Source organism: Panthera pardus, unplaced genomic scaffold (genome assembly GCF_024362965.1).
Source record: "Panthera pardus isolate Hobbes unplaced genomic scaffold, ASM2436296v1 HiC_scaffold_3, whole genome shotgun sequence".
NCBI lineage: Eukaryota > Metazoa > Chordata > Mammalia > Carnivora > Felidae > Panthera > Panthera pardus.
Genome location: NW_026526876.1, coordinates 30,872,024 through 30,898,060, shown reverse-complemented (window position 1 = coordinate 30,898,060; position 26,037 = coordinate 30,872,024). Strand labels below are relative to the sequence as shown.

General features: G+C 52.1%; 3 protein-coding genes across 15 annotated transcripts; all 3 read left to right on the top strand.

The window, feature by feature from the left end:
- Window positions 1-176: 176 nt before the first annotated feature.
- Window positions 177-6,503, top strand: ACBD4 (acyl-CoA binding domain containing 4). 13 transcript variants are annotated; one of them, XM_053892179.1, is made up of 10 exons: window positions 177-305; window positions 428-639; window positions 1,090-1,210; window positions 1,282-1,366; window positions 1,627-1,747; window positions 1,996-2,085; window positions 2,360-2,469; window positions 2,558-2,636; window positions 3,223-3,353; window positions 5,797-6,503. In XM_053892179.1, exons 3-10 carry the CDS (start codon window positions 1,116-1,118, stop codon window positions 5,920-5,922), a joined length of 837 nt encoding a protein of 278 aa, XP_053748154.1. In that variant the 5' UTR covers window positions 177-305; window positions 428-639; window positions 1,090-1,115; the 3' UTR covers window positions 5,923-6,503. The 13 variants fall into 13 exon arrangements, with proteins under 13 accessions (XP_053748154.1, XP_019290378.1, XP_019290376.1 ...); XM_019434833.2 differs by having other exon boundaries at window positions 428-824; window positions 1,999-2,085; window positions 2,399-2,469; window positions 2,561-2,636; window positions 5,800-6,503; XM_019434831.2 differs by having other exon boundaries at window positions 428-824; window positions 1,999-2,085; window positions 2,399-2,469; window positions 2,561-2,636.
- Window positions 6,504-10,351: 3,848 nt separating this feature from the next.
- Window positions 10,352-14,094, top strand: HEXIM1 (HEXIM P-TEFb complex subunit 1). Its single transcript, XM_019434823.2, has one exon. The coding sequence runs from the start codon at window positions 11,066-11,068 to the stop codon at window positions 12,143-12,145; it is 1,080 nt and encodes a 359-aa protein (XP_019290368.1). The 5' UTR covers window positions 10,352-11,065; the 3' UTR covers window positions 12,146-14,094.
- A 7,545-nt stretch (window positions 14,095-21,639) lies between these two features.
- Window positions 21,640-24,984, top strand: HEXIM2 (HEXIM P-TEFb complex subunit 2). The gene is made up of 2 exons (XM_053892218.1): window positions 21,640-21,645; window positions 23,964-24,984. Exons 1-2 carry the CDS (start codon window positions 21,640-21,642, stop codon window positions 24,756-24,758), a joined length of 801 nt encoding a protein of 266 aa, XP_053748193.1. The 3' UTR covers window positions 24,759-24,984.
- The last annotated feature ends 1,053 nt before the right edge of the window (window positions 24,985-26,037 follow it).

The window sequence follows — 26,037 nt, the reverse complement described above, 5'->3', positions numbered from 1 at the left end:
TCCGCGTCATTTTACTAACTCCACCAGGTGGCGCTGCCTCCCGCCTCTGGTCCTCCAAGGTTGGGGAGCCGGCCGGCGGATTCGCCTCTACTGATTGGGAGAGCCACAGCTAAACTATTTGCATAATCTTGAAAGGGCCATGCTGAGTGGTTGAGGTATAGAAGCAGAAGCTGAAACGAGCCCTCTCATTGGCTTAAATTTCCCCCCTGCGTCCACATCCCGGTCAGATTGGGCCCGGAGGTCAGTCGGAAGCCTCCGGCTAGTGGCGAGACCGGGACCGTAGTCGGCGTATTAGGCGCTGCAGGGTGAGTGCCGGGTGGCCGGGCGGCTGGGGTGGGGGACCCCAGGGCAGAAGGAGTGGAGGACCAAGGTGGGAGAGTGTTGGCCCCGCCCTGACTCCTCTTGGCTTGCCCATTCTCCGGTCTAGGAGTTGGAAATGTGCACCTAGAGAGGGACAGCGGCTCTTGGCACCTGCCTCCACCCACCCACCGAAGTCCTATCCGCCCGCCTTGGCCCCCACCCGTGCTGCCCTGGGGTAGGAAAAGGAGTCTCAGCTGCAGCTTCTGACCTCCCGGGGCACCTGACTCGGGTGTAGAGCTTAGTTTGCCCCTCTGGAAAGTGGACCAGTGGCTTACAGAGGTGTGTGCCAGGGTGGACCGTGGAGGTCTGCTCATACGGAAGCTTGTTCTTGTAGAGTCGCTCAAAAGTAGGTCCCCAAGGTTCAGAGGCGCGCGGTATGGGTACCGAGAATGAAAGCCCAGAACCGGACTGCCAGAAACAGTTCCAGGCCGCAGTCAGTGTCATTCAGAACCTGCCTAAGAATGGTGAGGGCGCTGGGACCTGCACTTGGGGGTCAAGAAGATTGGGGTTTGCCGGGGGTTTCCCAGGAGGCTCTGATCCTTGCAGTTTTTGCCGATAAGTCCCTGCCTGGGCTGCCCTGGGGATCTCCTCTGCCTCCTGTCCCAGTCCAGCTGAGTGGGACCCCTCACCATCTCTGTCCATTCCAAGGGTGGGTGGTTCTCCCCCCACTTCCACTCTTTTGGAGCTGGGGGTGATGCTCTGCCTTCCACTTCCCCACCCCCTGCCCAGGCTCTTACCGCCCCTCCTACGAAGAGATGCTGAGATTCTATAGCTACTACAAGCAAGCTACCATGGGGCCCTGCCTCGTCCCCCGGCCTGGGTTCTGGGACCCAATAGGACGATATAAGTGGTGAGCCCCCTACCCACCGAGCAAACAAGCCTCAGCTGTCAACCAGCCTCTCACAGCGCTCTGCCCCCCAGGGATGCCTGGAACAGCCTGGGCAAGATGAGCAGGGAGGAAGCCATGTCTGCCTACATCACTGAGATGAAGCTGGTGGCACAGAAGGTAGGGAGAGGCTGCAGGCGTCTTTCTGTCCCCAAGGTCCCAGCTAGGTGGCCTATCTTCTACCCTTCCAGGGCTGACCCCCATTAGGTTTCCTGCACATTGACACCCCTGTGGGAATTACTACCTACATGCCATCTCTCTAACCCTGCTTGTCTCTGGTCCCTGACTGGGCACAGGGTGGAGGGGACCCAGTTCAAGTGGGATAGGAGGACAGCGGTAGGAGGGGCAGGCCCCTGTCCAACAGACACCCTGCCCCACAGGTGATCGACACGGTGCCCCTGGGCGAGGTGGCAGAGGACATGTTTGCTTACTTCGAGCCCCTGTACCAGGTGATCCCTGATATGCCGAGGCCCCCGGAAACCTTCCTGAGAAGGGTCACAGGTCAGGCCCCCAGGTTGGGAGCTCCACAAGTGCTGAGTGAACTTTCTGAGGTCCAGGCGGAGGGGGCTGCTCAGGTGGAGGGGGATTTGGGGGTAGAGGGCTCCAGGTGACGTCCCTGTAGACACTCCAACCAGCGCCCCTGATGGAGTGGGTCTCAGGGAGAGCCCATGGCTCATGAGGAGCAGGGGCTGATCTCACTGGGAAGCTCCAGCCTTTTCCCAGCCCCACCTCTGGGTGCCATGTCTCAGCAGGTTGGAAAGAGCAGGCACTGAATGGAGATGCCAGGGCTGCCCCAGAGCTTCCCTGCCCCCCCAGGGAACCAGCACTCCCAAATCCAGGTCAGTGCCTGGGGGGAGGGACAGACAGCCAAAGCCAGAGGGTGGGTGGGGAGCTTCCAGTGGGGTGGGTAAGGGGAGAAGGCTGGATGGCACACCTCATTCATGCCCACAGACACTGAGACCTCCTGTGCTTGCAAAGGCCAGGGGGCAGGTTCTGGGACCCTGGTTCCAGGACCTCACTTCTGGGACCCATCTATGCCTCCCATGGCAGTATCTCTCGTGTTCCCAGAGCAGGTGCCTTTACTCCTTGAACACCCCTCGCCTTTTTCCATAGCCCCCGTCTTGTCACCAGTGTCACCTATCCCCTCCCCAGAGTCCCAGCCACCTAGGGACCTGGACTCCGAGGTTTTCTGTGATTCCCTGGAGCAGCTGGAACCTGAGCTGGTGAGACTACCCCTCATTCCCTGCCTTCCCCACCCCACTGTGCCCTGGCTGCCCTACTCCCACCCTTGGATCTTGTGACTCCTCTCAGCAGGTCTGGACAGAGCAGAAGGGAGCCCCTGGAGGAGAGCCTGACACCAGAAACAGCTCCACGCTCCCCGCAGAGAAAGGTGAGCCCTTGTCTGACCCTTCACCCGCTTCTGCCATTCCCTGTGATTCTGGTGCCCCAGGCTTTCCCCTGACTGCCCTCTTGGGGCAGAGGTGAAAGTCCAGCACCGGGCACTTGCCAGCCAGCCAGACACCAGCCTGGATGGGCAAAGTCCCTGCCCGGCCCCATCTTTGTAGGCCTCCCACTGGGGACTGTCAAAGGACAATGATTTCGGCCCAATCCCCTTCTAGGATTTCCGTACGTGCCGTATCCCTTAAGGGCACTTTCATAAATATTATCTCCTTTATTCCTCTGAGTAAGCAGCCCTGTGAAGGCAATGACATTTCCCCCTAACTTTCAGGAGACAAAAATGAGGCTCAGAGAAGCTTCTGACTTGGCCACAGTCACACAGCTGAGTGGCGGTGCTGGGATTCAAACCCCTGGCAGCCCATCACTCAGCCACATGGATGGATTTTATAGAAATCACAGTTGGTACAAGGGATCGCCCTCTACTATTAATTTGCCCAGACCTGCCCCAGCCTGCCACCACCTTGTCCCTAGCTGAGTTGCCTCCTGAGTCCCCTTCCCTGTGTGTCTGTGCTCTGCAGAGGGCAGCCCGCTGGGGCCCCAGGAATTGGACACGTGGCTGGTGGGGACAGTTCGGGCGCTGCAGGAGAGCATGCGGGATGTCCAGGGTAGACTGCAGAACCTGGAGAGCCTGCCCAGCGTCGTCGAGCAGGTGAGCCGCCCCCAGGGCCCAGGGCAAGATAGAGGCAGAACTCCAAGGCTCTCTGTTCTGGGCTCCTCGTGGAGCCACTTCTGTCTTTCGTCCTAACTCCCCACCTGCCCACACCTCTGCCTTCTCCAGAGTGGTGTGGTTCTCCGTTGCAGGCAGGGCAGTCAGGGGGACTGAAGCACTTCCAACCTGGAAGGGAGAACGGGGGAGGCCCTCCTTTCCTGCTCTTGCCGGAATAGAAACTGAACATGAGCACTAATTCCAACAGTTTGGAAGGCCAGGACGTGCCTGCTCTTTGCACTGGGGCTGGGGGGGGGCCTGTTGCCAGATTTAAGGTTTGCTCCCAAGTGGCTCAGCCCTCGTGCCCCTCCCTCCCTCCCCTCTACTCCTAGATCTGCTTGGCCCTCACACCTCTGCTTCTGAGCTCCTGCAGCATCAGTCACTGCCACCAGTCTCTGAGCCCCAACTGAGTGCCAAACAAATGCGTACTTCATTATCTCATTTAATCCACACAGCCCTAGGAACTAGCTTTGCTTTTCATTTCCCTTTTCCAGAAGAGGAAACCAAGTGTCTGAGAGGCTGGGTAATTCACCTGAGGGCACACAGCCCAGAGGAACCTCACAGAGCTGCTGTGAGGCTTAGATGAGGCAATGTCCACCGCACTTCTCCAATTACTATTATTATTATTCACATCCAGTGACGGAGCTGAGAGCAGCCTCAGGTCTGTCTCCCTCCAAAGCTGGGACTCCCCATTGACGGAGTAGGTCTGTTCTTGAGAAGCCTGGGGTGGTGGGGGCAGGAAACGGCTAAATTGCTGGACGTGGGGGATCACCTGGGTGACCCTGAATCCCCTTGACACAGTGGGTGTCAGCCAGGGTGGCAGGAATTTCCTCAGACCCATCTTTCAACGCCCACCCCCGCAAGGCTTTATTTATTTATTTTACTTCTAACTCATTTTATATGCTGAGGATTGTGAAGATTTCCACCCTGAAATAGCTGGCTTTCCATCTCTAAAAATAAGAATATTCCACTACCTAGCCCGAGAGGACAACATTTTAGCACACACTTCGTATCGTCACATCCCCAATCCAAATCGAAATCTCCCCAGCTGTCCCGAAATTGCCTTTTCCAGCTGCTCTGTCTGTCCAGTCCAGGCACATGTGCTGCGTGTGGCTTCTCCGTCCTTTAAGACTCCTTTAATCTAGACCGGTGCTTTCTCCTTGCTACTGACTTACTGAGACTGGGCCAGTGGTCCAGGAGAAGGTTCCCTTCAGGTCTCTCTGATTACATCCTCCTGGCTTGTTTACATGACCAGATCATGTCACATGTGATGCTCTGCACATCAGGGGACACATATCTGGATGTCCCACAGTTAATGATTCTAGCACGGCCCACTGGCGTGGATGAAGGAGGAGTGCCGGTCTGATCTCACTACTGTTAAGTCGTGTTTTCCTCTTGCCAGCCAGGGCATGTCCTGCTCCCCTGACCCCATTTGCCACGTGATTTTTGACAATTAATGGATAAGCCCTGCCTGGATCAATAATTTATTTGGAAAAAAGAAACGTTGACTTCTAAATTCTCTTATTCCTTTAACATTTATTAGGGTGACACTTTACTGTAGAGTTTCATCTAGGATTTCCCTGAAGTACAGCGCCTTATGGAAAGGGAGAATAAGTGCTTAATTCATTCTCTTTAATTACCTATCTTAAAGTAAGGAGTTGATTGAACAGCCACCTCAACAGTGACAAATTTCCAACTTTCTCTTTGAGTATCATTACGGACTAATGGATTTTAAAGATTCAGTCTCTCAATCAACTGAAATTATTCTTTGTGATGCTTAGACTGGCACAATTTTGGTCAATGGAGACCCTTTCAAGCAGGGTCCTATGTTCTTATAACATGATCTCACTAATCTTTAAAAGTTTCCTTGTTTTCTGGTACAAAATGTCCCACATTCACCTCTGCCTTCCCTGCTCGGGACCTGGAATTCGCCACTTCTCCAAGGAGCCCTGGCTCCTTTTAGCAGAGAATGAGATTTAGAAGCTAAACTCTGAGCACCATTTGAAATATATGGCACATCCTTTATAATATTGGGTGTTCAGGCCACACCAACAGGGCCACTGCTTTGTGGCCCAGTAGAAACAGCCTAGAAGCCATTCTCTCCACCGCGCAGCCCCTACAGGCCCCTTGGCACCTGGGATTGCCCTCAGAGGAGGATGCGGGAGGGCACTGGAGGTCAGCTGTCAGGGACACACTGGGAACCCCAGGAGCCTTTCCTTTCTAGTGGTGCAGATTCAGGCACCACTGATAGGGACTGCTTCCCTATCTCAGTCGTTGCGATCTTAGGGAGGCACAACTCCCACTTAGCTCGGGAAGCAGGTTCCTAAGGAATTGCCCGGTCTGTGCCGAAGCCTGGGCCGGCCCCTGACTCCCTCCCTCTCGGCAGCAGAGGACCCCGCCCGGTGCCCGGCCATGGCCCCTCAGGCTCTCGGGTCCCACGCTGCTCTTCTTCCTCCTGTGGCCCTTCATCGTCCAGTGGCTCTTCCGACAGTTTCGGACCCAGAAGAGGTGACTCTCAGTGGAGGGGTCTCTGTAGCCAACTGAGGTGGCTATGAGCCCCCTGTCCTGCTGTGCCCTGAGCCTTCCTAGGGTTTAGGAGAACAGCATTAACTCTGTGTTCCCACCATTCAGTGTTTGCCTCTGCACCGCTCCCTTATCGGGGGGCCATTTAAGAGCCCATCCTTCCCCGCGGCTTCACATGGACACCTTCTCCTCTCCCGCCCAAACACCCAGGCTCCCTGGTGAGGGTGCAGTAGTGGTGCACGTCCCGGGTTCTGAGTTGGCCGTGACTCGGGGGCGGGGCTGCCGGGTCTCAGCCTCCGCCCTCCCCACCCTCTGGGTCACCTGACTCTTCTCCCACCCCAGTCTCTCCCGGTGGAGGCCCAGCTCTTGGGCAAGTTGGGACTTGGGCCGGGGCCTGGAAGAATGATTGGCTGAGAGGCTGCGGGAGGAAGGCCAGGAGGCCCGGCCGAGTTGGGGGCAGGGGAGTGAGCTCCGTTTTGCTGGTCTCCCTCCCCCTGCACATACACACTCAGGACGTCTTCACGGAAGACTCACAAATGTTTCACTAAATAAAATAAGACCTTGATCTTCTGCCTTCTGGGTCCCCACGGAGTGAGGCGGGAAGCCGGGTCCGGGCGCGCAAGGCACAAGTCTTCCCTGCCCCACCCCCAGTACCCCCGAGGACGGTCCCGAGAGGCGGGCGGCTTTCCCTCCTCCCGGGGAAGGAGAGGGGAGCACTGGGGCCCTGGGCCCGAAGGGGGCGGGGCGGCCGAGGGAGGGGAGCGGGGCCTACCGCCGCCACGGCCGGGGGGTGGGGCCATGTCGCGACCTTCCCCCCCCCCCCCGCCCCGTCGGAGGGGGGCGTCTGGCGAGCTGGGGGGTGGTGGGAGGAGAGGAAGCCGGCGCCGGGACCGAAGGGCGGCTGCTCGCTGCCCTGTGCGCGGGCCGCAGGGAAGGGGCTTCGGGTCCCCGGCCCCGGAAGTGCCCACCGCCCGCTTCCCCCTCCTTAGCTGCTCGTTCCCGGTGTCCCCGCCCGTGACCTCCGCGCTCGGGCTTTCCCAGGGAACTTTCTGGAAGGCCAAGACCCAGCGGGAGCCTAGTCCCGCCCCACCCTGAGGAGTGGGGGCGGGGCCGCTCCTTGGGAGCCCCCGTCGGGGTGGGCAGAGCGCCCGCGTGGGCACAGAGCTCCGGGTGACGCCCGCTGCTCGGGCCCCGAACTTATTTTTCTCATCGCCGGGCGGCCTTGGCCTCCTTCTGGTCTCCGACAGCCCTGTCGCCCCCGCCCCCACCCCGTGCGGCCGCCCTGGCTCTAGCAGTGGCCTGTATTCGGTGGCGAATCCGCCACCCCGAGCGCCTCCTAGTGTTGGCCCCTGACAGGCCACTGGCCAGGGTCCCCATCTGCTGAGGGCCACAGTTGCCACCGCCCGGGCCCCAGGACCTTCCTACCCTGGGTGAGGAAGAGGTAGTTCTGAAGTCTCCTTCTTGGAGACCCTTAAATTCCTAGGTTCCCTCTATCAGTCCCTGGCCTTGACCACTGCCCAAGGTTGGGTATCATTCGACCCACTGGTAGCCTCAGTCACTCTTTGACTGTCAGTCTTTCTTCCAAGGTGGGGAGGGTGTCCCTCAAAACAGACACACGGGCCCTGCTGCTCCGCGGTCCAGTCCAGTTTCGCAAGCAGAGGTTGAATAAACCCTTGTGTGAAGGATGGACAACAGCAGGGTAGCAGGAGAAGGAGCAAAGTGGTGCTGGGGATGCAGGCATGGGCACACAACTAGCTGTGTGACTTGGGCAAGATTCTTAACTGCTCTGAACCTGGGCTGCCTTCTTTGTAAAATAAGGATGAAGATCTCTTCATCATAAGGCAGTCTTAGAGTTTAAATGACCAAGACATGTAAAGTGGCTGGCGACGGCTTAAAACTCCGTTAACATCAAGGTGCCTGGCCTCTTGTTTGACAGAATTCTAGAATCCCACAGCCTATCCATCTGCCCACCCCTCCCCACATATGACAAATGAGCCCTGCCCAGTAAACTGAGGCTGGCTGGGCTCAGCTATACCTTTCAATCCCCCTTAATGAGAGTACCCAGGAGTCCTCTGGAGTCTGAAATTTTAACAATACAAAGGTCTCTGACTCCCATTCAAGTTCTCTGCAAAACCCCTTTTCTCAGAGAGTTCTCAGTGTGGGGGGCAGCTCTTGCTTACAGGGAGCCCTGCAGGACTGATTAAGGAGCACAAAGAAGGCCAGGCTTTTCAGATGCACCTGAATTCTTGGAAGCTCAGGGGCTCTTGTGGGCAATTTCAAAACATTTGGTTGTGCCCCAGAGGCAGTCTTGCTAGCCTGTCCCTTGGGGCATACCCATCACCACCTCCCCACGGAACCACTGAGTTCCCAGACCAGTCCTTTCTTCGGACGCAGTGCTTGCTCTTTATAAAATGTTCTTCTTCATGCTACTAGGCCTGAAAATGCTTCATCGTTCAGAGAAAGCCAAAAAGACACCTCCCCCACACGTCCTGTCCATAATTCCCAACTCCTGAGCAGCTTGGCTCAAAAGATCCTACCAGGATTTTCTTCACTTGCCATTTTGGCTCACTGTGGTTTAATGGTTTCTCTACACTGTCCATGAGCAGCAGAGATGACATTTCGTTCATCATAGTTTCTCCTAACAAGTGTTTGCTAAATGAAGAAATGAGGACCTTAGACTGAAGCTGTTGGAAATGGAAATGGAAAATGGGGGTCACAGAGACCTTCGTTCTAGCAAGAAGTGCCCCTTAGTTGTCATGTAACCTTGGACAAGTCACTTCATTTCTCTGAGTCCTAGAGACTTCTTACCTCTAAAACAGAGACAATCATCCCTACCCTAACTCATTGGTCTGTGGTGGGGTCAAGTGGTTCTGTGTGCAAAAACAATGTTATATGTCGAACGTAAGACACTGCTATTAAGGAAGAAATAACAAGAATAGGTCACTGGGTGTGTGTCAAGAGGGAGATGCTGTGATTACGCTGACATTTTAGGCCTAAACGATTAGAGCGGCGAGTTTGGGCTACTCCAGGGCCCTGTCCTCTGGGCCGGAGCCTGGAATCTGGAGAATTTTCTCGAGGCTGTGTCACCCTCCCTCCCCCATGAATCTACCCCAGTCCTGGGCCAGAATCCCCCTGTCCCCATTTCCGGGCAAGACCTCCTCCTTGGGGAAGACTCCCGCTCTGTTTCCTCCCAGTGCTGCCCAGCGCCCACTGATGAGGAAGGGCCTCTGTGGATGGTACCCCTTCTCTCTCCGCTAGCCAGCGTTGATTATTTAAACCCAGGATTAATTTTGAGCTCTATCCCTCCCCCGCAATCGAGGTCCACCAACTGGCCCGACTGCCCTGTCAGGCCTCAGGAAATGTTCCCGGTCGGCTCGGAAGTGAAGAGATCAAGTCGGCCCCAGGAGGCCATTTTTGTTTGACAGAAGCCAAGGCTGAGGCCCGGGGGCTAGGCCTTCCCGCCCCGGGATCTCCCCGGAGCCTTGGATGCACTCCCCGCGCTTCCCGGATCCCCGCCCAGAAGAGAGGCTCGGTCACGGCCCACCATTTTGCATTGGTCCTGGACGGCGGGGGCCCCGAAAGACCAGACCTGGACTGGGACTCGGCCACTTTCGCCGAGCGTCCCAAAACCAGTCCCAGGGTGGAAGTCACCCGGGACTCGAACCTGCCTTCTCATCCTCCGAGGCCTAGTCCGAGGTTGCTGCACTAATGCAGTCACACTGTCCCTTTAAGACGGCACTTTTTATTCTTCATTTGTTTACTTCTTCATACGCTTTTCGTTTTTTTTACAATGTGTTCACAGTATCCTTCCGCAAATGTCAGTCCCAGGCACTAACCACACGCACCTTGAAGCCATTCCTGTAATCTTAAGAATCAAGAATTATTAGTTGTAGGCCAATATCTCTCTTTATAGAATTTAATCCTCTTTTACACTTTAGGGACTACTTTTTAGGAATATACCATTTTTGCTTTAAGTAACAAATGTTTATGACCTTCAGAACCCTTCCGCTGAGGACAGAATATGATAATAGCCTCTAAAACTCACCTTTTCATAAAAATATTCTGTGTAGGCCCTCAGAGGCCATCGAATCTTCTCGTATTCCTGAAGCAGAATGGTATGGTCCAAAGCCCGCCCCATCTTCTCTATGATTGGCTTTCCTTCTTTGGCGAGACTTGTGACTCCTGACCAATGGTCACTCACGTTTCTCTAGCGAGGGATGTGCGATAGAAGGAGGCGGCCTGGAAATCGCCCCCTACGCGTTCTGGGATTGGCTACGTCGCACGGCGCGCGAGGACGGCGGGCCTGAAGGATGAGAACTACGACTCCCAGCTTCCTGAGATGGGGACTCCGTTACGCATGCGCATGGGAGGGGCGGCCAGGCTTCTATATAAAAGGGGCGCAGAGGGCTGGGAGGCAGCAGTTGGAAGTTGGCAGGTGGAGAGGCAGGTTGGGAGGGGGAGCCGGGGGAGGAGGCGGAAGAGTTGCTGTCGGAAGGGGGAGGAGGGAGGGAGGAAAAGAGGAGGAGGCGGTGGAGATCTGAGCTGAACCGAGCATCGAGCCAAAGGGGAGATGAGTTTGTCTGTCCTCGGCTGAGGCTCCGGCCGGGCCTAGGGAACTGGGAGCTCGGGTTGGAGCGACACCCGTGGAAGTGGGAGGAGGTGGCTCTGGGACTTTAACCCCTTGTGGGCTCTGCGGCAGGGGATTTAACCCTTTGTGGATTCGGCCCCTCGGAGGCAGCGTCATCGGGTAGTTTTAACCCCTTCGGGGCTGGGTTTAACCCGTTGGACTTAACCTCATCTCCTTGGCCACCAACTCCTCGATCGTGGGGGCGCTCTGCGGGGAGGTTTGAGGTCCACCCCCTTTGCACATTACGTACTGTTACTGCTGCTGCACCCCCCCCGGACCCGCTTAGCTGGCCGCGTTGTGGGCACTTAACCCTTTATTGACTTGAGCTCTCCCAAGTTGCAATTGGAGTTTGTTGACAGAAGGACTGGCTAAAGGCGTCACTGCAGGAATTACAGACCGAAGAGGACTCTGCTGGACGTTTTTTAAAAGAAAAGAAAAGCCTCTTTTTTCCTTAAGGACTTACAGCCAAAATTTTTCAAACTTCGAGAAGAGGACTCTATTAGCCATGGCCGAGCCACTCTTGTCAGAATACCAGCACCAGCCTCAAACTAGCAACTGTACAGGTGCTGTTGCTGTTCTTGAAGAGCGGAACCCCGATCGCCCCCCAGGCGCGGAGGAGCGGGTGCCCGAGGAGGACAGTAGGTGGCAATCGAGAGCGTCCCCCCAGTCGGGTGGCCGTCCGGGGCAGGAGGGGGAAGGGAGCTTGGAGCCCCAGCCGCCTCCCCTGCAGACCCCGGTCCGTCCAGAAGCTAACTGCCCGGAAGCAAGCGAGAAGGGCCAGAATAGGGATGATTTGTCCGCTGGCGGAGCCCCCCTGCCGGCAGCCGGGGGAGAACCGAGGCCCGAGGCCGAGCCGCTCGCACAGCCATGTCACGACTCCGAGGCCAACAAGTTGGGGGCTCCTGCTGCAGGGGGCGAGGAGGCGTGGGGACAGCAGCAGAGGCAACTGGGCAAGAAAAAACATAGGAGACGCCCCTCCAAGAAGAAGCGGCATTGGAAACCGTACTACAAGCTGACCTGGGAGGAGAAGAAAAAGTTCGACGAGAAACAGAGCCTGCGAGCCTCAAGGATTCGAGCTGAGATGTTCGCCAAGGGCCAGCCTGTCGCACCCTATAACACCACGCAGTTTCTCATGGATGATCACGACCAGGAGGAGCCGGATCTCAAAACCGGTCTCTATCCCAAGCGGGCCGCTGCCAAATCCGACGACACCAGCGATGAGGACTTCATGGAAGAAGCGGGCGAGGAGGATGGGGGAAGCGACGGGATGGGAGGAGATGGCAGCGAGTTTCTGCAGCGGGACTTCTCGGAGACGTACGAGCGGTACCACGCGGAGAGTCTGCAGAACATGAGCAAGCAGGAGCTCATCAAGGAGTACCTGGAGCTGGAGAAGTGCCTCTCGCGCATGGAGGACGAGAATAACCGGCTGCGGCTGGAAAGCAAGCGGCTGGGAGGCGACGACGCGCGTGTGCGGGAGCTGGAGCTGGAGCTGGACCGGCTGCGCGCCGAGAACCTCCAGCTGCTGTCGGAGAACGAACTGCACCGGCAGCAGGAGCGAGCGCCTCTGTCCAAGTTTGGAGACTAGACTGAAACTTTTGGGGGGGGAGGGGGCACAGGGGACTTTTTACAGTGATGGAATGTAACATTATACACATGTGTATATACGACAGCGGCCCTTTTTATGACACATAATCAGAAGAGAAAATCCCCCCGGCTTTGGTTGGTTTGGTAAATTTAGCTATGATGTAGCTTGCGTGCTTTTTTCCTGTTCTTTAATTATGTGAAACTGAAGGGTTGCTTTTCTTGTTTTCCTTTTTAGTTAGGTTTTTTTTTTTTTAATGTGTAAGTAATTTGACCAAGTTATGATGCATTTTTCTGTTAAAAATCCCCTCCTTAAACGGAGCTATAAGGTGGCCAAATCTGAGAACCATTAAATTCATTCTAGTTATAATAAATTTAATATTTGTAAATGTAACAGTTTCAGTGTGATTTCTAGAGCTAATTCAAATAGTGCTGGCTTATTTTAAGTGCATTGTGTGTGTGTGTGGGGGGGGGGTAAAGAAATCATTAGTCAGTTTGCAGAAAAAATCTTTAATGGGACAGTTTTCAATTTGCTGATTTTTCCCTTGAATGGGTTTTAGTGTGCTACAAAATACAGTTCAGGCAAAATATAAAGATTTAATTACCTTCAATACTTAAGTGTGCTTGCTTAGTGCCTTGGTTTTAATTTTTTGATGCTGGAGAAATAATCCAGTGGTGGATGCTTGGGGAGCAGAAAGTGGCTACAGTCAGAAGCTTAGAATTTAATTCTGCTTCTCAACAGCCAACCTAATTTGGTAGTTTGTTAGGTTAGACAAAGGACAGTCTCATTTCACTCCTACAAATAGGTTTTTAGTAATCCCTTCACCTCCCCAATACGGCTTGAAGAAGCTCCTGCATGTCTGAAAGAGGCTCTTGGTAAACCCCTTGCTTTTTTAATGCAAGCAATGGTTGAATAAACTTGTGTGGCAGCTCTTTGTTAAGATGTTTAGAGGTAGGGAATATTGGATTTATAGAGGAAATGGCTGTTTGGGGCATTCCAAGGACTTACCCTAATTATCTAATACTTAGGTGCTCCCTATACTAAAAAAAGGAACAGGAGCTGTCCACCTTTTCATGAGGGTCAAGCCAAAATTAGAAATGCCCCCTCACTGCAAATGAAATGTAAAGCTTCTGGTTGGGGAGCTAAATTAAGTCCTTATGGGCCGAGTGGGAACCCTGCACATTCCTTGTGCAGTCGCTATCCTCAATCTCCTAATAGCTGCTTAGGTTCTGGAGTAGTTCTGTTCTTGAAAATGCAAGGAGGCCCTCAGAATTAATTTCTGCCCTCAAATCAAAATAGTAAGAAATGATGATCGTTGGCAATCTCTCTTTTGCTATCCTGGCCACCATTCCCTTGCAGTGTATTCAGTAAACTTCCAGCTCCTTAAAAACAACAAAAAAGAAATTACGATTGTTTCTTCCTGTCATCATGGTTAATCCAGCCCATCTCCACCTGCTCTGTGTCAGTGTTTTCCTACAGCAGATGCATTGCTCAAATCATTAGCACAGGGGTTCCTTAACTTGGGGCCTTAGAAACCATAGGGGGTCTTGGGATACATGAACCCCATGAGTTTCTATGTAGACTTGTGTCATATGTACATTATTCTGGGGAGACAGTCAAGAGAATCAGGAGATTGTTAAACTTCTTGAAGGTTAAGAACCTCTACAGGGAAAAGGGGACCCCCCCCCCAAACTCCCACTGGAAAGCTTGCTTTTGTAGCTAAATGGAATGGTGGAGGTGGTAGGAACTTCTAAGAGTGAAACGCACCTTATGATGCATGAGCATTCACAAATCAGTGAATCAAGGGAAATTAATGCTGGTCAAGAACTGACTCAGGGCCTTCAAAGCTGGACTAAGCTGGCCCTATTCTGGCAGATGGTCCACTGAAGACAATGTATGATCAGTTTTTCCTTTGGCCTAAAATTACATTAAATGTCTATTTTGAAATAGTTTTCTTCGTGTTTTTAATTTTCCTTCTGCTATGACGTCATGCAGTAGTCCCAGAAACCTGGCTGGCTGCTTGGTGGAAAGGCAGCAACACTGCCCTCTGGCTTTATAGTGCAGAGAAGCCTCATTTTGACTGCACTGTAGGATGCAGCAGTGATAACCTCCGATTGTAGAACTTGTTATGAAGATGAACGGATTTAAGTTTAATGATCTTGTTTCCCCTACTATTTGTCTTGGAAAGACTCTGTAAATACATTTACCGTCAGAAAAACAACAACAACTATGTTTTACTCTTAGGAGACAAATTAAGTCCAGTCTTTAAAAATACACAGTTTTAAGTAACTCACAAATTACTTTACCTGGAGATAGGCCACTTTCCAAATTTTGCTTCCAAGGCACTTTATAAAATGTATTGCATTATGTTCTTAGAGTGATGAGGTTTGTGGGAAATTTCAGTTTTCTATCAACACTTTCTACACTGAAACACTTGACTAGCCTACTGCTCTCACAATAGAGAAAAGACTCTGAATTACTCATTATAAAAGGGGGCTGTGCTGACAAATGGTCCTCAAGTCATTTGAAGATCTCTAGTCTTTCACTAAAGTCCTCTCTTCCAAACATTTTAACTGAGCTGCTTAAAAGACCAGGCTTACACACTGGCAATTTCAGTTTGTTCCCTTTCTCCTAGGGGGCCTGGGTATCCAGCCAGGACAAAGTGCTTCCCCAACTTTGAGAGAGCTGGCTGGAAAGTTTAATCCTCCTCTAAGGAAAACTTTTGGGGGGTTAGCCCATAATACAAAGTGGCCTTCAGGAGACAGGGCCCTTTAGATATCATTTTTTTTTTTTTTTTTTTGGGAGAAAACCAGGGAGGTTCAGATTGGTTTAATTCAGAAAAATATACCAGGTATCTCTAAAGAAAGAAAACATAAAAATTAGACTAGCTTAAAAGGAGTCAAAAAACCAGGGTCCTAATCATATCTTTAACATATACTGGTAGTGCAACCCTGGACAAAACTCTCTTAAACTCTGAGTCTCATTCTTCATCAGCAAAATGGGCCTGTGCCTACTTTACAAAACTGCTATCAGGATTAAAGGATGAAAACATGTTATACTAAAGTAAGCTACCATTGATATTATTTATTTATTTCCTTTTTTTTTTTTTTTCAGTAATCTCTATGCCCAGTGTGGGGCTCGAACCCACAACCCCGAGATCAAGAGTCACATGCTCCACTGACTGGGCCAGCCCTTTGTTTCTTTTTAAGACCAGAGCAGTTGCCCATTTGATCAGTATTTTAATTTTCACTTCATCTAGAGTAAAACTAAAATCCTTTGGGAAAATGTAAATACATATGACCCTAATCACTTCAAAAGTTAGAGGGGAAAAAAAAATCAAAGAGGGAATCCATAGAAATTAAAAAAACCAAAAACCAAAAACCAACAACAAAAAATCCCACAACCACAAGCGAATAGTTTACCTTCAGAAAATCAAGAGCTGGCTATATTTAGTCAAACATTAGGTAATGCACCACAGAATTCTCCCTGGCCACTTACACCCAGAACAGCTGGCAACAAATATTCACAACATTGTGATAGCAAAGTTAGCTAGAGCTGAGATAGTACTTGTATTAAGTATACTTGAGTTTGTGAGGTTTGTTTTTTGAAATTATTTTTTCAAATTTGATAACATTGGAATAAAATACCACTTTACTATTCTTGCTCACACAAAGTATAAATGGTTGATGCTAGAAATGAAAAATAATTTTTAAAAGAAAGAAGATGTCAAATTCAGGCCCTGAACAGTCGGGTGGGCTGACCAAAAGGTAATCATCATACTTTGCAAATGGGACAGAATATACAGTCTAGGTGGCAAAGGTTCCATTTGAGCCAATGGTCTTTGAATACTGGAAAGTTTACAACCTCATTCCACTTCTTGTTGAAAAAAACAAAGGCTGAGTTTAAACAGATCAATAATTGAGCCCTCACAATTCCTCCTGAATAAACTTTTTCTTGGGTTTTACTCAGAGGTGGTTCAATTATGACAAATGATGTTAACAAGGTCAAGGGCAGAGAATAATCCTAGTAGTTTATTAATAAACCTTTGCACACCAACAAAATTCTTTCAAATGAGTGAGCTGCTGTAGGCAATTGTTGGTAAGTTTTTTGAAAAAGTGCTCTCTCTCAACGTAGCACCAAGAGCAGTTATATTTGGCTTAAAAGTTTTTTCTTTTAAAAAAAAATTTTTTTTTAATGTTTATTTATTTCTGAGGCAGAGAGAGACAGAGCATGAGTGGGGAGGGTCAGAGAGAGAGGGAGACACAGAATCTGAAGCAGCTCCAGGCTGAGCTGGCAGCACAGAGCCCAATGCGGGGCTTGAACTCACAAACCGTGAGATCATGACCTGAGCGGAAGTCGGTCGCTCAACCGACTGAGCCACCCAGGCTCCCCTAAAAGTTTTTTCAAGAAGAGCAAAAATTCAGAAGGAAACTGAACTCTCATCCTTCATATTCTATTTGACGCAACCACAGACTTCGTGTGAAGTGTTAAAAAGCCCTGGGTTTGCAGTATGCAAAAAGGATATTCCTGAAGGAAAATGTGGGAACTTGAGTGCCCCAAGCAGAAGCATCTGAAAAAATGACAGCATCGCTGCTCTTGTGAGCTCTCAGCAGAACTTGTGCTAGCCTCCAGAGGGTCAGAAAAGGAGGTTAATTTGAAGTCTGAAGCCTGATTCAACACAGAAGTTCGCATACCTGGATAACTCCAGTACAACTGTTAGGCAAAGGCAGGAGACCAAACTAGAGGATGGAAAGGAATGTCTAAGAGGTTACCTCTCTAGTTATTTCCAAAAGTGTACTTAACAAAACAACAAACACTTGAGCAATTTAAAAAGAGAAAATTCAAAGAGAAAGAGGGTGAGAGCGAAACACAATAAAAAATTGATTATGATTGTGGAAATCCAATCACTCAGAAGCAAGCAGCTTCATGCCAAAGGGGACCTGCTCCAAGAGTCAATCCTACTCATCCATGGATCCTGCTCACACAGAGCCACCAGGCCCCAGGAGCTGGCCATCAGGGTAAAATATCCAGGTCTTCCTAGTAACAACTGCTTGGTACCCTGAGAAACTGACCCTCATTCAGCCTAGTTGGATGGCCCCCCTTTGTGCCGCCAAGGGCAACCAGGGCCACACTTCTTTAAGGCAGGCCTCCCAAATACCCCAGATAACCTCTGAAGCAGAAGTTCTAGATTCCCAAATAATGAAGTTTTAGTAAGTAAATGTTTACATAGCTACTGAAGAGTAGTTACTCAAGGTATTTATGAGGGAGGCAACACAGATACTATTTTCAAATCAGGAAACTGAAGCATATAGGGTTTGTAGCCTTTGTCATAAACCCCAAAACAACTCATCTGAAAGGGGAGAGCCGAGAAGGAAGTTGAAGGTCTGGCTGAACATTAGATGAACAATGGACTCAGCAACAAAATGACCAGTTTGGCCTCATCTTCAGGATTTGGCCTCCGGCCAAGCCAATCAAGTCAGTGGTAGCACACACAGAAATTGAACTTGGAGTTCCTAACTTCCAGTCCTGTGTTTTGCTCAGAAGATAACCAAGGGAGCATTATTAAACTGGGTTTATTCCCAACTTTTCTTATCAAGGAATGGAAAAGCTTCCGGGTCAACCTTAAAGATGATAACCTTTCATCTTTCTAAATGAGTAACACATTTCTGCACCTGGCCCAGTACTGTCTACCTAGTAGCATCCAAAGGTTTAACCCTATTACTTCACCATGGAGGATAAATCACAAGAGTCTGGGATCCTCCACTAAATTCTTGACAGAAGAACTACAAAGATAATCTGTAAAGCCCCATTCAGCTCCTATGACTATTTAACTTAACTCCTACCAAGTTAAAGTCAGCTTTTCCTAACCCATCTTCTCTTGATCTGAAGAACAGTGTAAAATTAACATGACATAAGCCAAGTCAACCTACAGTATGAATCAAGTATACTTCATTCAGTGGTTCAAATTTTGGATTAAGAAATTAAGTCAATGGTGATCACCTTGTCACCATCCAGTTGTAAGGCTTTCTCTGAGAACATCTGGGGAGCAGGGGGAGAATATAAAGTTATGGAACTGTCATTTACAACTTAAAAGATGATTAATAGGAGGAGGGGGAGGGCTTCAGTTATCAAAAACCTTTCAAGGTTCTTGCTTTTCAAGCCAAAGGCTTAGGAATGATGTGACCATGTGTAATTGGCAATGAGATTCATTACAAGATACCCTCAAAGGTAAAGTTCACTACCCAGTCACTCTCATGCTACACATAATTTCTAACTGGTATTTTAGCAACAAAATTATTAAGATATCCCTGAGCTGTATGTAAAGCTCTCTGAACTTGGATCTCGAGCAGGAGGAAACAAGATGGTTTAATCTGTAATTCAAGAAAAGAATTTCACATCAAACTTCAATCCTAAGAAGCTGCTATAACTGTCAATGTAAGGTTGAGTATTTATTTTTTTCAAAGCAGGTCTCCCCCCACCCCTCAAACGCTACATATATGAAGTTGCTCAAAACTGCAATTTCTATCTTGGTAGCATCTGGGATTCACAGAGGTGATTTTCAATTAGTGTACTTGGAAATTCAAAATAGAGGTTCCCTAGTAACGATGCGTCAGTGGCAAAATACTCCCCATTTTGTTCAGTTTGTGGAAGAAAAGTTCTTTAAACTGGAAAGAATTTGTAGTCTTATAAAGATTATGTTGGAATTAGTTCGTTCTTTCCTCTAGGAGGGCAGCCATTTCTCCAAAAGTTTTGGTTAAAACTCATGGCTCGGATTTCAAAACGCAAACAGATGTTCCTGAAGCATCCGAAATGGGCCACTCCACTTTTATTCCCAGAGCCGTGGCCACTCAGTTTTTTTTTTTTGTGTCCCAACCCCGTAAAGGGCAAAACCCAACCTTTTTTCGGTGTAAACTTTCAAGAGAAGTGAACAGCACATTTTTAGAGTTTCCCAAACTGGCTGGGGACGTGCAAGGTCAGGTCATTCCGACAATCGGGGCTGGCTAGAAATCTTGAGGGCAAGAGCGCTCAGAGATTTCCAAGCATTGGGCTCGCAAAGCCTTCCACGTGCCTCTATCTACCTAGTTCCAGGAGGAATTGGTGGTTGCTACTGTAAGAAGAGACTGTTTCCTTCTCGAAGCCGGGGCCGCGAGATGGCATTGGTGTATGGGGGAGGGGGGGGGGAAGATGGTGGGTGCACCCGGCTCTGCGCCCTCGGGGCCTCCAGCTGCCAGCCACGCCAGGAGGACGCACGGCCAGAGCTGGGACCTCCGCCCTCCCCGGGGGCGCCAGTCTTTGGAATCTGGCGACGCCCCCACCTCGCCCCTCGAAGTGGGGGTCCCGCAACGCTGGGCCCCGCCACCATACCCAGGCCGCATGGGGGTGGGGAAAGTTGGCAGAACTCGGCCTCTGGATCTGCGTCCCCCGTGGGAAGAGCAGAGCGGAGTCGTTTGTTTCACCCGGTCTCTCCCCAACTGGGGTCTCGGGGAACACGCGGTAATTGCCCAAGAACCCCGCCCTCTGTGAGAGGCGAGGCTGCGGGGCTGCCGGGACGGTTTGAGGACCGGGCCCGGCCGGGGAGACTCCAACCTTCACCCCCCCGGTCCCCGGTCCCACTCCCCGCCGTCTCCCGGCGCCACCACTTCAGGCAGCCCACTCGGCCCGGCCTCTCCCCGCGCCCGGACCACCCCCCACGGGGTGCTCTCACTGCGCAGCGAGTCCCTCCGCTGCCTCCTCCCAGCCCAAAATGGCGGCGGCGGCCACCGATCCTTCTCGTCGCCTTCCTCTAGGGCCGAGGATCCCTCCGCACCCACAGCCCCGCCCCTCTCAGCCGGATCTATTTTCTGCCCCGTAAAGATTAACGCCATCAATGAACTCTTTAATTGAGCTCGGAAGGCGGGTCCCGTTGTGCTTCCGCACAGCTAATCGTTGACGAAAGGGGAAATATTGGCAGACGGCTTGACCAATCAAAGAAGGCATCGGTGAGCGCGGGAGGCCACTCGCGCAAGGGTATATGGGTTTTGGAGTTCTCGGTCTGACTGTAGACGTGACAGGATCTTGATCCGTGTTCCAAAGCTGGAAAAACTACAATCCCCAATAGGCACCGCGCTGCCAGGCTTCCCCCCCCCCCCGCCCCCCCAACTTCTCCAACCTTAGTGCCTGAGCGGCTTGACCAGAGCTGCTGCAATTGCAGCAAGAGGTAGGGCTGAGGCATTGGGAACTGCACAAACAGGAGGTCGGTCGCACAGAAAGACACACAGATATAGTCGTGTGCATAATCCTTGACAGCAAATAGGTCAGTTCTGCCTTTGCAAAATCTCCTTTCTCGGACCACTTCCCCCTTTCCAAGGAATCCATCCTTATTCCAGTTGGGCTTCCCTTCCAGCTGCATGTAGTGTGAAGACTTCTTCCCCTTTCCTCTGTTTCCCGTCCTGAGAGGAAGGAGCCGGGAGGCAGGCCAGGCCCAGGAGATGATAAGGCTTCAGCCCCAGGCTCGGCCCAGGCCACAGCTGTGTTTCTCAGGGCTGGGTTTTGGAGTCCAGCCTGGGGGCAGGCAGGGGGAGGGGGTCCGCTGTCAAGACTGGGGCCTCTGGACACAGTGAGGAAAGGACCCCCTTGTAAAGCCTGCTACATATTTTCTTGTTACAGCCACTCCCACTCGACTGTCGGCCTCTCCAGGTCATTGCTGTACCTTGCCTCCCAGGACAGCGTCCTTCCCCCTTTTGGTTTTGGGGCGGGGGGGGGGGGGGGGCGGCGGGAAGCTCAGGGCGAGCTTCCTAACTGCCAGCCTGGGCCTCAGTGACTTCTAGAAGAACAGTATAGGACGTAAACCCTGGCCTGGGGTCTGAGGAACAGGACTGGGAAGATGGTCCCTTATTCCCCATTTGGCCCTCTTGCTGGCTGGAGGTGTGAAAACCAGGGTGTGGAGGCAGCCTTCAGGGCCTTCGTTTGATAAGGACAGTGGGCAGGTCTGGTGGTACAAAATGGCTGCCGCTGCCTTGGGGAAAAATTCCTGGGTAGCCAGTCTTCCTGAAAATTCTCCTTTAAGACTTGGTTTTTCTGTTATTTAAGGCAGGTGTCATTAGTTAAAGGCATCTGCTGAAAGATTTGGAACAGAAGAAGGTGGCTACTACGAACCAGACCAACTGTAATACAGAATCACCCGCAGCCCTGGAGGAGGCCAAGGTAAGCCCCACCTTCCCAACCACCTGAGTGCCCTACCATGGATCCCGTCAGCGTGTCTCAGATGTGTTGGCAGATTTGGAAAACCAGTATTTTTAAATGAGTCCCTACTGTGCAGTGGGCAGTATGCCAGATGCCAAATCTGTGCTATCTCATAAAATCCTAGGAGCCCTTCAAGGTAGGGTTACTACTTCCATTTCAAAGAAGCTAAGGTTCTCAGAGCTGAAATACCTTTTCTAGAACCACGCAGCTAGCAAACAAAAGGTCCAGGTTTAAAGTTTGTTTTGTTTTTGTTTTTTGAGAGAGAGTGCGAGTGCATGCGAGTGAGCGAGCACGTGCTTGCGCACAAGCACAAGCAGGGGAGGGGCAGAGAGGGAGGGAGGGGAGGGGAGAGGGGGAGAGAGAATACCAAGCAGGCTCCGTGCTGTTAACACAGACTGTCGCAGGGCTCAATCCCACGAACTGTGAGATCATGGCCTGAGCCGAAATCAAGAGTCGGACGCTTAACCGACTAAGCCACCCAGGCACCCCAAGATTAAATTTGGGGACTTCTGACAACAGAACTCTGCCTTGCAATCTGTCAAGGCTGAGAACGAAGCCTGACACAGGGAAAACAGTTTGAGCATTTGGTTCATAATTTAGGTTAGGGGTTGGGGTGCACACATCATCCGGGAGAGAGGGAGACACAGATTGTGTCAGACTCTCAGAAAACATCACCTTCTGATCTGGCAACAGGAACCCAAACCCGCTCTGCCCATACTCTCTCTTGCTGCCCCCACCTTGCCTATTCTCCCCGAGTTTTTGAGTCCCTGTAGGTGAGGAAGGAGCTCAGCTCCTCTGACCCACCTTAGCTAGCCACTTCCAGCGTTTTCTGGAGTTGTTTAATTTGGAGTTCATGGTAGGTCAGGGTTAGAAGTTCAGAGAGGGCATATGACTCACCCAGATCACACAGCTTATCTGCAGTAGTGGGAATGGTGGTAAAGGGACAAGCCTTCAGGAGGGAGGCAGCACGTGGGGCTGAGGGGCAGGGATGGTTTGGGTGAGGGGAAGGATCATCAGGGGGGACACGTACTGAGGGCTGGGGGCAGGTGAACGATTGTGCACACACAAGCAAACCACCTTGCCTGGGCCTTGCTGCTTCTGGGGTGGGGCAGAAACTCCGTCTCAGGTGGCTCAAGACACTGGTGTAGATAAGGCCTGTTCTTGATCTACGATCTCCCTGCAGGTGAAGTAACAATACAACACGACAAACAACACACACACGTACTGCGTAGACGCCGTAACACACTCCATCCCAGATGAAGAAGAGAACTCCAGGGCCTCTAAAACACTCACAGCGCACCTCCAGCTCTCACAGGGCTGCGTGCATCCCCCGATGCACACGCTATGCTTGTATGGACCTATGTCAGATGTCTCTGAGCCGTGGTGTACATTATAGAGCAACACTTTAATGGCAGGAGTTATTATTAGAATTCCCCAAACCACAAACATAGAGCAATTCATTCTCCATCCCCCACCCTGAGTACTCCCACCCTTACCACAACAGAGATAAACACATGCTGTGTACACACGCTCTTGACAGAATCCTTTCCACCTCTTAGATAAGTTCTAGGATTCTGTCGGCTGCACACTGGAGGTTCACCCTTCCTCTCCCTAGTGAGGGCCTCTTTCCTGCCGCTCCTGTCAAAGAGTGATAGCAACTTCTGCCTGGAATAAATACACCCTGTCTTCTTTGCCCTAGATCAACAGAAAGGAGAGCCTCATGTCCCTATGTTTTTTGGACCCCCCCCCCCTTATGGGCTTTATGTTATTTAACATATGTTTATTGAGCACTTACCTTGGGCCATGCACGGGGACACAGTGGTGAACTGGACAGACAAGACACATTCTTATAGGAAGAAGACAGATGGTAAATGGTAATGTGGTAGATGCGACATGGAATGTTAACTGGGTCCCCTCACAATGGGAAGGGAAGATGAGGGGGCAGATCTTTAGATAGGGTGGTCAGGGTGAGCCCCTCTGAAGAGGGCACTAAGCCCTAAAGAGTCAGCTATGCAAATACCTGGAAGCAAGATCGACTACATAATTTGTAGGGCCCAGTGCAAAGGGTTCTTTATTAAAAAATTGTTAAGTTCAAGGCAAGGACAGCAGAGCTTTAAGCAAAGCGTGGGGCCTTTCTGAACAGAGTGGGGGTGAAAGGCTCTGAGAGACTGCACAGGTTGCTTCCCCACGAAGCCAACTCTGTCTGAAAGACAAGCTTCCTAGGAAGATGACTGATCAAGCAAATGCATCAGGAGCCAGTCCCCGACCTCTATTCTTTTTCTCCTACTTCATTCAAACAGTATTTAGTGAATACTGTGCTCTGTGAGGCACAGAACAGGTACTGAAATTACAGAGTGAAATATATGGGCAGAATTCCTGCTGTTTTCATGAGTTTGCTCGGGGAGGGCTGGGGGGGCGGGGGGGCAGACAGTAGACAGGTAAAAACCCACAAACCAACAAATAGTTGCAGAGGGTGAGAGGCTGGAGAGTGACCCCAAGTCAGCTATGGGAAGGTTGGCTTCAGGCCAAGTGGTTATGGAAGGGTTCCACCACCGGGGACAGGCTGTCTGTGATTTATTCTTCCTTGTCCTCTGTCTAGACCCCTGGTGCTCCTGGGAGCCCCCAGACACCCCCTGAGCCTCATGACCCTGGTAGTTCCCTGCCCCTGACACCCCGGATAGAGAGCCACTCGGAGGAGGAAGACCCTACTGGGGCTGGCAGTGGCCTGGGCTGGAACAGTAGGGCTTCCCGGACCCAGAGCCCAGGGGGCAGCTCAGTGGAGGCTGTGCTGGGCCGGAAGAAGCACCGCAGGAGGCCTTCAAAGCGCAAAAGGCACTGGCGGCCCTACCTGGAGCTGAGCTGGGCCGAGAAGCAACAGCGGGATGAGAGGCAGAGCCAGAGGGCCTCCCGGGTCCGCGAGGAGATGTTCGCCAAAGGCCAGCCCGTGGCGCCCTACAACACCACCCAATTTCTGATGAATGACCGAGACCCTGAGGAGCCCAACCTGGAAGTGCCCCATGGGGCCTCCCAGCCAGGCTCCAGCGGGGAGAGCGAGGCAGGGGAAGGCGACGGGCGAGGCCCGGCTCACGGTGAGTTCCAGCAGAGGGATTTCTCCGAGGCCTACGAGCGCTACCACACCGAGCGCCTGCAGGACCGCAGCAAGCAGGAGCTGGTTCGAGACTACCTGGATCTGGAGAGGCGGCTGTCGCAGGCCGAGGAGGAGACCAGGAGGCTGCAACAGCTGCGGGGGTGCACCGGCCCGCAGCCCTGCCGCCAGGTGGAGGAGCTGGCTGCTGAGGTCGAGCGGCTCCGGACAGAGAACCAGCGGCTCCGGCAGGAGAACGAGATGTGGAACCGGAAGGGCAGCTGCCCCGGCGGGGAGTCGGGCACCTAGGGGGGCCCCTCACCCAGGCTGACCCAGGGAGAAGGTCCCATTTCATATACACTCAGGCCGCTGGGTCTCAGGGAGGCAGGTGGCAGTTGGAAACCACTCCCAGTACCCCTGTGTCCGCTGAGAACAGCTAGAATCGGTTCAGCCTTCCCACCTTGTCGTTTCCATAATGTGTTCTTTGATGTCTTCGTATTTTTCTCAAAGAGATTAAATGATTTTCGTGAGGTCAGATGGGAGTGGCTAGGATTGATTTCACTAGGGCTGCTCTGAGAATCGAAGCACATTTGTCCCAGAGAGGTTTGGGACTGGGGTCCTAGACCCACCTTGCCCCAAGCCTGGGAGGCCAGCCGACCTCTGTATTGGGGAACTACCAGGGCCTCCAGGATGTCTGAATGCTGCTCTCTGTGTCCAGGAAGAATCAGACTCCTCTGAAGGTTTTATAGAGGAGGATGCAGGGCTGGGAGGGGGGCTCAGGAACCACCGGTTCAGCCAGAACTTAAGATGCCGGATTGCCGTGAGGAGCTTGGGGTGTCCTCTGGAGGAGGGGGGGCTGGGACTTTTGGAGGGGCTCCTTCAGGGTTTCTTCCCAGGTTCCCTGTATCCTCCCTGTCCTCCCCAGAGTTCGGAGGGCCGGGCTGGATGAGGATCTGGATGGCTTGTGTCTCCTTTACCTTGACAGCCCGCTACCCACCTCCACATCTCGAAGCCAGTGGTTGGGCAGGAGGTTAGTCATCACCTTTGCCCCCAGACCTCCTGGAAGGGCACTTAGAAGTATCCCTCAAGGGAAGTTTTCTCCTGAAAAAAAAAAAAAAAAAAAAAAGCCCAAGAGGCAGAGGGGGCAGTGAAGCCGCCCTTAGCAGAGCTGGTGGCCTGGCTTTCCTCGTGCCCACCGCACATCTGTGTGTGCTGCTCCTCTTGCCCCATCCCCTGTGTGGTCCCTTCCCTCCGAGGTGAGCCCCTCCCCTGTCTGCGTAATAGAAAGCTGAGTCAGCTGGGATAAGGTGCCACCAAGGTGCCAGCAGTATTGGGCTCTGAAACGAGCTCACACACTGGAACACTCAGACCCAGCCTTCTCCAGACACCCGGTCTCACTTCCATCACCCCTTCCAGGCGTCCTTGTTGGCTGCCTAGTGTCAGGCTGGGGTGGTGGAGGGGGAAGTTAGTCAACTCACCAGCGAGCCTGTGTGGTTCTGCCGCCCCGTGCACCGGGGAGGGGCGGAGACCTGGCCAGCCCAACCTAGCTTCCATTCCAGGAAGGCTCATCTTGTCAAGCCACATTGGG